Below are 12088 nucleotides of genomic sequence, written 5' to 3'. Positions count from 1 at the left end.
GGTCCCGAGGTTTCGCATGGAAACTCTGCGCTCAATCAAGACCGCAGTACAGCCAGGGGAGTTCCTTACGGCCTTAGACTTGTCAGAAGCCTACCTGCATATCCCGATCCATCAGGATCATCAGCGTTATCTACGCTTCAAGGTTCTGGGACGACACTTTGAATTCCGGGCTTTGCCCTTTGGGTTAGCCACGGTGCCGCGGACCTTCACCAAGGTGATCGTAGTGGTAGCAGCGGCGCTTAGACGGGAAGGAATCCTTGTCCAACCCTACCTAGACGATTGGCTGATCAGGGCGAAATCCCGAGAGGAGAGCCATCGGGCAACCAACAGAGTGATCTCCCTGCTGGAAAGCCTGAGATGGGTAGTCAACCTAAACAAGAGCTGCCTACAGCCTTCCCAATCACTGGAATATCTGGGAGTCCATTTCGACACCCAGGCAGACAAAGTCAGCCTCACCACCAAGAGAAGGTTAAAACTCCAGACGCGTCTACGGTCCTTGATGGGAGCCAGCCGGCCCATAGCTTGGGATTATCTGCAGGTTCTCGGTCTCATGGCATCCACCTTGGAAGTGGTACCCTGGGCACGGGCCCATATGAGACCACTACAACGCTCCCTTCTCTCTCGATGGAGCCCACGCTTCCGGAATTATTCCATGCATGTACCTCTACCAGCCAGAGTGCGGACCCAGCTACGGTGGTGGTTGCAGTCCGACCACACGAGCAGGGGGTCGAAGATGTCCTCCCCCAGGTGGACTCTGCTCACCACAGATGCCAGCCTGAGCGGATGGGGAGCACACTGCGAAGAGCTCACCGCCCAAGTGCGGTGGAACAGAGAAGAGTCGGGGTGGAACATCAACCGTCTAGAGGCACGGGCAGTTCGGTTAGCCTGCCTGCGATTTGCTCACAGACTGCGGAACAGAGCAGTCAGTGATGTCCGACAACGCCACCATGGTGGCATACATCAACCGACAGGGCGGAACCAGAAGCCAACAGGTGTCCCTAGAGATAGCCTCGCTGATGGCTTGGGCAGAGGCGAATCTCCAGGACATCTCCGCCGCCCACATTGCCGGAAGGGACAACACCGCGGCAGACTTCCTCAGCAGGGAAAGCCTAAATCCGGGAGAATGGCAGCTGTCCCCCACAGCCTTCCAGATGATTGTGGATCAGTGGGGGACTCCGGACATGGACCTACTAGCGGACAGGTCCAATGCTCAAGTTCCCAGATACTTCAGCCGCAAGCGAGATCTGTTCTCTCAAGGGATCGACGCCCTGGTTCAGCCATGGTCTCCAGGGACTCTGCTATATGCCTTTCCGCCGTGGCCCCTGCTGGGCGCCCTTATACACAAGATTCAGAGGCACAGGGGCCTAGTTCTTCTAGTGGCACCAGACTGGCCAAGAAGACCCTGGTACGCGGACATGAGAAGACTACTGACAGGGGAGCCTCTTCCCCTGCCTCCTCTCAGGGTCCTGCTTCGTCAAGGTCCCATCCTCCACGAGGATCCGGCTCAATTCTCTCTTACGGTTTGGCCATTGAGAGGGCTAGGCTGAAGAAAAGAAGTTACTCGGAGCCGGTGATAGACACACTCCTCCGAGCTCGCAAGTTTTCCACATCCCTCACCTACATAAGGATCTGGAGAGTATTTGAAGCCTGGTGCGACACTCATGGCACCAATCCACATGTGACTACTATCCCTATTGTTCTGGATTTCCTGCAGGATGGGCTTCAGAAGGGTCTCTCCCTAAGCTCCATCAAGGTTCAGGTGGCTGCGCTGTCTTGCTACGGTCCCAGGAGGGAGGGCAAGACCATTGCCACGCACCTAGATGTTTCCCGCTTCCTGAAAGGAGTCAAGCACATTCGTCCGCCACTGAAGTGGCCAGTGCCCATGTGGAACCTCAACATAGTTTTGGATTTTCTTGCGGGATCCACCTTCAGACCCCTCCGGGGCCTGTCTCTCCGTTCTCTAACTTTGAAGATGGTGTTCTTATTGGCTGTGTGTTCAGCAGGCCGCATCTCGGAGCTACAAGCGCTGTCCTGCCGTGATCCCTTTCTCAGAATCACTCCGGAGGCTATCCATCTTCGCACAGTTCCCTCCTTTTTACCTAAAGTAGTCTCACAATTTCACCTCAACCAAACCATATCCTTGCCAACCACGGCGGGTTTGAAGAAATCAGAAGAAGGGCGTTTGCTACGCCATCTCGACATCGGCAGATTACTGCCCAGATACCTGGAAATGACAGAAGCAGTACGAAAGACGGACCACCTGTTCGTCCTTCACAGCGGGAAGAAACAAGGAGAAGCGGCCTCACGGCCCACCATCGCCCGCTGGATCAAAGAAGTTATCAGAGCGGCCTACGTAGAGGCCGAGAAGTCACCGCCTCTGCAGGTCAAGGCTCATTCTACCAGAGCGCAGGCAGCCTCCTGGGCAGAATCTAAGATGCTGTCTCCTGCGGAGATATATAAGGCGGCGACATGGTCCTCCCTCCATACCTTTTCCAGATTTTACCGTCTGGATGTCCAGGCCAGGGAGGACACAGCATTTGCGAGGGCAGTCCTACGCGGTCCTCAGGCAGCCTCCCGCCTGGCTCGGGAGTACATAAGAACATAAGAAAATGCCATACTGGGTCAGACCAAGGGTCCATCAAGCCCAGCATCCTGTTTCCAACAGTGGCCAATCCAGGCCATAAGAACCTGGCAAGTACCCAAAAACTAAGTCTATTCCATGTAACCATTGCTAACGGCAGTGGCTATTCTCTAAGTGAACTTAATAGCAGTAGCTTTTGTACATCCCACTTGTTCTGAGTCCATCTGGCTACACGCTAGGAAATGTTGAGATTACTTACCTGATAATCTCCTTTTCCTTAGTGTAGACAGATGGACTCAGCATCCCGCCCGGCTGCCGGTATACAGGGGTTTCACCGATTCAAGGTAAGCCTTATCACTTCTTACATGAGTGCATCCACTCTACCAGGTGTCGACGTCTTCCGGTTGGGAACGCTGGCGGTCTCCAGCTATTTTCAATCGGTCAGGGGAATCCTGTTTCACTAATTCATCGATCGGTCAGTACACATATATCCATAACAGCTTTTGCAAGGAAGATTACTGAGTTGCTTCACTTCCTGTGGGGGTATATGTACCCGTGCTGACGTCAGATCCGTCTCCAACTGCTAGCACGAGCACACTATACCCACTTGTTCTGAGTCCATCTGTCTACACTAAGGAAAAGGAGATTATCAGGTAAGTAATCTCAACATTATTTCACTCGTATTTCTTTCCAGATCATTTATAAATATATTGAAAAGTACGGGTGCCAATACAGATCCCTGAGGCACTCCGCTGCCCACTCCCTTCCACTGAGAAAATTGTCCAGTTAATCCTTCTCTCTGTTTCCTGTCTTTTAGTCAGTTTGCAGTCCACGAAAGGACATCGCCACCTATCCCATGACTTTTTACTTTTCCTAGAAGCCTCTCATGAGGAACTTTGTCAAATGCCTTCTGAAAATCCAAGTATACTACATCTACCGGTTCACCTTTATCCACATGTTTATTAACTTCTTCAAAAAAGTGAAGCAGATTTGTGAGGCAAGACTTGCCTTGGGTAAAGCTATGCTGACTTTGTTCCATTAAACCATGCACCTACAGCCATGGCACCACCGGGAACGGAGCTCAAGGCCAAAGGCCTCTGCCCAGCATGCCATATCAGAGCCACACAAAGCGAAGAGGCCAACGCCCTGTGCGCCCAATGCGAGGAGGTCCTGGGATATCCAGGCCAGGGCCAGTCCCACCCAGGACAGAGTACTAGCTCCTCAGTGAGTACCCCGGACCTAGCAAATTCCAGCGGGACACCCCCTCAGACGGGGACCCCCAGGGACTCAATGCCCCATAGCTTTGACCCAGTGTCTATCTCATGGGTGGAATTCTTCCACATGCAGACGGAGCCTCCGACTAGACAGCCACAGTCTCCACCAGAAGACCCTTATGCTATAGGGCTCTCTAGGCCTAGACAAATGTTTCCATAACCCAGAAGCCCCACCTATGGGGACACGGACAACTCTGAAGAAGAAACAGAGCCCCTAGAGGAAGGGGAACTCCCCCCGGGGACAGAACCTCACGGAACCATGAGACGCTTCTTCACCAAGGATGAGCTCCCAGACCTGGTAGCCCCAGTCTGAAGGAGCTCGCTATCCCGGACGCAGGCGCTTCGGGGGAGCCTAAGGCGAACCCCCTGCTAGAGGGACTCCGCCAAACTTCTCGCCATTTCCCTCTCTTACAAGCCGCCCAGCAGTTAATAGACATGGAATGGAGTGCTCCAGAGTCCACATTTAAAGGGGGACGAGCTATGACAGCCATGTACCCCCTGGACCCGGCGGCCAAGGACCTTCTGACATGCCCAAAAGTGGCTGCCATGGTCTGCGCGATCTCGAAGCACACTACTATCCCAGTGGAATGAGGAGCAGCGCTCAAAGATGCTCAGGACTGGCGTCTGGAATCCATCCTTAAACAGTCATTTGACGTCGCCGCTATGTCTCTACAAATAGCGGCCTGCTGCACCGTAGTGACACGTGCCTGCCTATCTCAGACCAGGAACAACACCCCTGGGGAGGCCATGGAACCAGCAGTATCATTCCTTGTGGACGCTGCCTCCGATCTGGTGTGCACAGCGGCCAGAGGAGTGTCATCAGCTGTGGCTGCCAGGCGACAACTCTGGCTCCGAAACTGGTCTGCTGACGCATCTTCCAAAACGCGTCTCACAAGGATGCCCTTCAAAGGATTCCTTCTGTTCGGCAGCGAACTAGAGAAACTGGCTAACAACTGTTACTGCGACTACCGGAGGACAGGAATAAGAAAAACCAGCGACCCTTCCCCCGATCTTCCAGGGGCAGAAGTTCACAGCGCTTCAATCCATACAGAAGCAACTACCAAGCACCCCGCCCTATGGTCAGGAACCAGTCCTTTTGGAACAAGCACAACAAGAGGGGAACCAGCTCGGGTCCAGGCCCTAGCCGTACCCCACAATGAGATTCAGCCGACCCATTCAAGGGAAGAAGCCATAGGGGGCAGACTAGCCCTATTCTACCACAGATGGGTCGAGATAACTTCGGACAAGTGGGTCCTAACCATCATTCGAGAGGAATACTATCTTAATTTCCTACGAACCCCCCCCCAGGACAAGTTCGTGGAATCCCCCTGCCACGACCCCTCCAAGAGGGTGGCAGTGGAAACTGCACTGACCAGGCTACTGGCCCTCGAGGCCATAACCCCAGTGCCCCCACAAGAAATAAATACTGGGCATTATAAAAAATACTGGGCATTATAAAAAAAACCAAATAAATTCCATTTATTTTATCATCCCCAAGAAAGAGGGGACGTTCAGGCCCATCCTGGACCTCAAGTTGGTCAACCGCCACCTGAGGATCCCCCAGTTTTCGCATGGAAACCCTACGCTCTGTAATAAAGGCGATACAACCGGGAGAGTTCCTCACATCCCTGGATCTTTCGGAGGCCTACCTTCACATCCCGATTCATCAAGAACATCAGCGCTTCCTACGCTTCAAAATCCTGGACCGTCACTACCAGTTCCGGGCACTTCTCTTCGGGTTAGCCACAGCTCCCCGGACATTCACCAAGATCATAGTGGTGGTGGCGGCAACACTGAGGAAGGAAGGAATCCTCGTGCACCCTTACCTAGACGATTGGCTGATCAGGGTGAAATCGCCAGAGGAAAGTCACCAAGCAACCAACAGAGTCAAATCTCTACTGGAGAGCCTCGGATGGGTGGTCAACACAAACAAGAGTTGTTTGCAACCCTCATAGTCGCTAGAATACCTAGGAGTCCGATTCAACACCAAAGAGGACAAGGTCAGCCTGACCTCCACAAGGAGATCAAAACTGAGGAACCGGTTACAAGCCCTCCTGAGCGAACCTCGCCCCATAGCTTGGGATTTACCTACAAGTCCTCGGTCTGATGGCATCCACCTTGGAAGTAGTGCCACGGGCGCGAGCTCACATGAGACCCCTACAGCGCTCACTTCTGACACGATGGCATCCACGGTCCCAGAACTACGCTGTCCGTCTATCACTCCCGGGCAGAGTCCGGACCCAGTTATGGTGGTGGCTGCAGGGCAGCCACCTGAAACAGGGGACGAGGCTATCTTCACCAACATGGACCCTGCTCACCACAGATGCCAGCCTACGCGGATGGGGAGCACATTGCGAGGAGTTAACCGCCCAAGGGCAGTGGAATGCAGAAGAGTCGGGATGGAACATCAACCGCCTAGAAGCGCGGGCGATCAGACTTGCCTGCCTAAGATTCGCTCACAGGCTCCGAGGCAAAGCAGTCAGAGTAATGTCGGACAATGCAACAACAGTGGCCTACATCAACCATCAGGGGGAACCAGAAGCTAACAGGTGTCTCTAGAAATCGACCCTCTAATGTCATGGGCAGAAGTAAACCTCCAGGAGATCTCAGCCGCCCACATCGCCAGGAAAGACAACATCACGGTAGACTACCTCAGCAGAGAAAGTCTAGACCCAGGAGAACGGATGCTGTCATCCGCGGCGTTCCAAATGATAGTGAACCGGTGGGGGACACCAGACATGGACGTCCTGGCAAACCGGTCCAACGCCCAAGTACCCAGGTACTTCAGCCGCAGGTGGGAACCTCAGTCCCAGGGGATCGATGCCCTGGTACAGACCTGGCCACAGGGGACCCTATTATATGCCTTCCCGCCATGGCCCCTATTGGGCGCAATCATTCACAAGATACAGCTTCACAGGGGACTAGTACTTCTGGTAGCCCCAGACTGGCCAAGAAGACCATGGTATGCAGACATGAGAAGACTCTAGCAGGGAACCCCCTGCCACTGCCTCCACACAGAGACCTGCTTCAACAAGGACCGATCCTCCACGAGGATCCAGCTCAATTCTCTTACAGCCTGGTCATTGAGAGGGTGCGCCTGAGAGAGAGCGGGTACTTGGGGGCTGTAATCGACACCCTACTCAGAGCACGCAAGTTCTCCACATCTTTAATGTACATAAGGATCTGGAGAGTATTCGAAACCGGGTGCAAGGACCATGACATCATACCACGCTCAAAGTTCCCGTGATCCTGGAATTCCTACAGAACAGGCTACAGAAGGGGCTGTCCCCTCAACTCCATCAAGGTACAGGTAGCCACATTGTCCTGCTATGGCTCCAAGAGCGAGGGCGACAGCATTACTTCTCACCCGAACGTCTCACGCTTCCTGAAAGGAGTTAAACACATCCGCCCACCACTAAAGTGGCCGGTAGCTCTTTGGAATTTCAACTTGGTCTTGGATTTTCTAGCAGGAAACTCCTTCCGGCCTCTCCGAGGTCTGTGACTCCACCTGTTATCCTTAAAGACAGCATTCCTGCTGGCAGTTTGTTCAGCCCGCATCTCGGAACTACAAGCACTGTCCTGCCGTGAACCATTCCTCAGGCTCACCCCGGGAACCATCCAGCTACGCACGGTCCCTTCGTTCCTTCCCAAAGTGGTGTCAAACTTCCATCTTAACCAAACCATCTTGCTACCATCGCCAGATGAGTTGAAGAATTTGGAAGAGGCTTGTAACCTACGCCACCTCAACATCGGCAGACTCCTATCAAGATACCTGGAAATGTCGGAACCCGTAAGAAAAATGGACCACCTGTTCGTCCTTCACAGCAGGAAAAGACAAGGGGAAGCGGCCTCGCGGGCAACCATAGCCTGCTGGATCAAGGATGTCATCAAGGCGGCCTACGTAGAAGCAGGCAAGCCACCGCCTCTACAGGTCAAGGCCCATTCTACTAGAGCCCAGGCAGTGTCCTGGGCAGAAATCAGAATGCTGTTGCCCACCGAGATTTGCAGGACGGCGACATGGTCCTCCATCCACACCTTCTCCAGGTTCTACCGCCTGGATGTTCAGGCTCGGGAGGACACGGCCCTTGCAAGGGCAGTACTAAGTGGGTCAAGGACAGCCTCCCATCCGCTTCAGGAGTAGCTTTTATACATCCCATTGGTCCTGAGTCCATCTGCTACATGCTAGAAATGGAGAAATTACTTACCTGATAATTTCGTTTTCCTTAGTGTAGAAAGATGGACTCAGCATCCCACCCTTGGCTGCCATTACGCATGGACCTTCGAATGATTCAAGGGTAAGCCATGTTTTCATTCACCTAGGACACTCACCCATCCAGGTGGTGACGCTTTCCGGTTGAGTATCCTGGCGGTCTCCAGCTATAGCCAAGTCAACCAGATCAAATTTACCAAGTTAATCAAGTGTTAAAGTTAAACCAAGTTATAAAATTAATCAAATTAGTCGGTGACACATATATCCACAATGCTTTTCGAAGAGAATATTGAAGTGCTGCACTTCCTGCAGGGGTATGTGTACTAGGGCTGATGTCAGATTGAAATCTGATCCATCTCCAACTTCTATGAGGAGCACACTATACCCATTGGTCCTGAGTCCATCTGTCTACACTAAGGAAAACGAAATTATCAGGTAAGTAATTTCTCCATTAGAACTGTTTGAGATATATCATATTGTGCATGTAATTGATCAAAAGAATATGATTCTGTGTGGAACAATAAAACAAAGTTATGTCTGTTATTCCTTTTGCTTGTCATTCCTGAAAACCTCTACCTTGGAGGCCTAGGGGAAAGGCCAGGTTACCTACCAAATGGGCCGATACAGTAAAAATCATGGGAGAGCCTCCTGTGCGCGCAATACAGTAATTTAATTTATTTAAATGAGGGCCGGCGGTAAAAAGAGGCGCTAGGGACACTAGCGCATCCCTAGCGCCTCTTTTCGGACAGGAGCAGCGGTTGTCAGTGGGTTTGACAGTAGACGCTCAATTTTGCCGGCGTCGGTTCTCGAGCCCGCTGACAGCCATGGGTTCGGAAACCAGACGCCAGCAAAATTGGGCATCTGGTTTTCAACCCGCGGGCCTATTTCAATTTTTTTTTTCTTTTTCTTTTTTACTTTTTTTTTTTTTTTAACTTTTGGGACCTCCGACTTAATATCGCCATGATATTAAGTCGGAGGGTGCACAGAAAAGCAGTTTTTACTGCTTTTCTGTGCACTTCCCCGGTGCCGAGAGAAATTAACGCCTACCTTTGGGTAGGTGCTAATTTCTTAAAGTAAAATGTGCGGCTTGGCTGCACATTTTACTTACTGAATCGCGTGGGAATACCTAATAGGGCCATCAACATGCATTTGCATGTTGCGGGCGCTATTAGGTTCGGGGGGGTTGGACGCGCGTTTTTATTTATTATTATTTATTTATTTATAGATTTTTCTATACTGGGGTACGTAAGTAACATCACCTCGGTTTACATTCAAACAGTAATTCAGCATTGCGCTTTACAATATAACATATTTTTGATGCATTATTACCCCTTACTGAATAAGGGGTAAAGCTAGCATGTCAAACGCGTGTCCAATCGCGGGTTAACAGTGCGCTCTGCTGGAAACAGTGTTTCTTGTGGCAATTTGTTCTGTGCGAAGAGTATCTGAGCTGCAGGCCTTGTCTTGCTGGGAGCCATTCCTTCGGTTGACTCCAGGGGCGATATAGCTGCGTACTGTTCCTTCTTTTTTTGCCAAAAGGGGTCTCGGATTTTCACTTGAATCAGTCCATTTCCCTGCCATCTCTGGATAGAGAGAGATGTGGATGAATATTGCCTGTTGCAACCCGTGAGGTATCTGGAGGTTTCTAAACCTTTCCAGAAGACATATCACCTGTTTGTCCTCCACAGTGGAAGTAAACAGGGCGAGCTACAATAGCTAAAGAGGTAGTCGGGGCCACATATGTCAATGCTGAGCAGCTGTTGCCTAGTCAGGTTAGGGCTCATTCCACTAGGGCTCAGGCAATGTCATAGCCGGAAGTTAAATTGTCTCACCTCAACATTTGCCGAGCTGCGACAAAGTCCTCCTTACACACCTTTTCCAGGTATTATCGTCTGGATGTGCAGGCCCGAGAGGACACAGTCTTTTCACGTGTGGTTTTTGACTGGACCACTGGCAGCCTCCTGCCCTGTTTGAGAGTAACTTTGGTACATCCCACTTGCTCTGGATCCACCTGTCTAAATGCTAAGAAATGAGAAATAACTACCTACCTGATAATTTCCTTTTCTTTAGTATAGACAGGTGGATCAACCTTCCTGTCCATGTGCTATTGTCCTCCTGCATGGCTGAGTGTTTCCAAGGGTTACTGGTAAGTGTTAATCCAGTCCCTAGACTAGTGTTCATACATTCTTTGTCTGAGCTCAATGTTTTCCTGTTGGCTGAGTGCTGGAATGGTTATCTGTTATTAATCGAGTTTTGTTAGTTTGTCCACAGTTGGCTTTTGCAGAGAATACTGGCAGGCTGATGTGACTGGAGGGGTATATATACTGTGATGTCAGCTTTGCTCTGTCTCCATCTGCTGGTAGAGGTGCATAACCCACTTGTTCTGGATCCACCTGTCTATACTAAAGAAAAGGAAATCATTAGGTAAGCAGTAATTTCTCATTCTGACCAGGCCCAGAGAGCTAATATTCAACTGACATAAATTACAATGTTGTGGAACATACACTCAAAACGTGTGTGTATATGTGTGAAACACATTTTGGTTACTATGTTCCCCTCATTCTGGGGAAAAGTATTTTCAGTGCTCATGGCACACATATATGTTGACATGCACAAAATAGGGGCTGGGCCAAATTGGGGAAGCTAAAGTCTGCACAGAGATTGTGGCTCATACTTTGCACCCATGCTGCATACATTTGTGGGAACTTATCTTCAAAAATGAGTTTTCGGTCCCATATAAACAGAGTACCTACAATCTGTAAGGCCTACACTGAGTTCCAAAACAGACCTCTTTTTGAATAATACAAATATTTTTTTGAACAAATACTTTTTGCTTCTGCTGTGTACCTCTTCCTTTCTATATTGTATTAAAACACATTTCAGACTTTTGGTTAAGCTAGATCACAGAAAAATCTAATCACAAATTGTGCCACAGAAAAGGTTTCTGCCTGTAATCTCCAGCTGGAGCTCTGCCCCTTCTGGGACACAGTAGTTGCTATCCTACATTTGACTCACTACTTCTTATGTTGTTTATCTTCCAGATGTCAAAACAGTTGGATATGTTTAAAACAAATCTCGAGGAGTTTGCCAGCAAACACAAACAAGAAATTCGTAAAAATGCCCATTTCCGTGTACAATTCCAAGACATGTGTGCAACAATTGGGGTGGATCCATTGGCCTGTATGAAGTATACGATTCAATTTTATTATATGTAAAAGAGTTCTGCAACTGCACTCTAAATCTATTGCAATATCAGCCGTGGTACTCTGTTTCTGTGAATCAGTGGAGAAAGATGAGAAATAAAACTACTATCTAGCAGTTTAATTCTGTCACTTAAAATGCATGGCAGCTAAGTATGGATATTTTTTAATAAAATACTAGTGCTTCCTATGCACAGAGCTACAAGTACAATCATTCCTTCATGTTTCAGCCACTTCTGTTTTGTGTTATTCTGAGATAAGCATGCAAACGCAAATCCTGTGCAGCATAGCACTGAATAATGAGAAGTCCTTAGATATTCATCACTGAACCTCCAGCCTTAGTGGCATATCTTTGTCTGCATCTCCTACTGCCTTATTTGTAGAGTAGGGCAGCCATACCATTACATTCCTGTGCTTATCTCTGAAAAAAAGACTTCTGGATAATTCTTACATTTTTATAAGGCTGGTGTCCGTCATTCAGGTCAGTCAAGTGCTGAAAAAGCATAGAAACAAAAACATGAAAAATGAATATGAGAGACAAAAAAGGTTCAGTCATTAGCCTACTATGATTACCATAGCAACAGCTAACAACCATCACTTTCGATCATCCCCATTTTATTTGTATTATTTTCCTACCACATTTTATGCCACTAAGTGAAATGGCTGTTTCTCCCGCAGTAGCACTCTCTAGAGTTGACCAACATGAGAAGTCAAATATACTTTTGCTGCCAGACAACAGGCTGTCAGTGTAGCTTAAGGAGAGGTTCTCTAAGTTTTAATATGCTTCCTAATGAAATTAAACAATCTTTATCTTTTTCAATTT

At 49.5% G+C, this 12088-nt stretch overlaps 1 protein-coding gene across 1 annotated transcript in view; it reads left to right on the top strand.

Annotated features, from left to right (window-relative positions):
* SNF8 (SNF8 subunit of ESCRT-II) overlaps nucleotides 1–12088 on the top strand; it is a 126191-nt gene that overhangs the window by 32399 nt on the left and 81704 nt on the right. The window contains 1 exon segment of the mRNA XM_029574009.1: nucleotides 11107–11245. Coding sequence (XP_029429869.1) covers nucleotides 11107–11245 — 139 coding nt within the window.

Source organism: Rhinatrema bivittatum, chromosome 12, assembly GCF_901001135.1.
Source record: "Rhinatrema bivittatum chromosome 12, aRhiBiv1.1, whole genome shotgun sequence".
NCBI classification, from domain to species: domain Eukaryota; kingdom Metazoa; phylum Chordata; class Amphibia; order Gymnophiona; family Rhinatrematidae; genus Rhinatrema; species Rhinatrema bivittatum.
The sequence above is the reverse complement of the archived record's forward strand: the minus strand, read 5'-3'. Positions and strand labels throughout refer to the sequence as shown.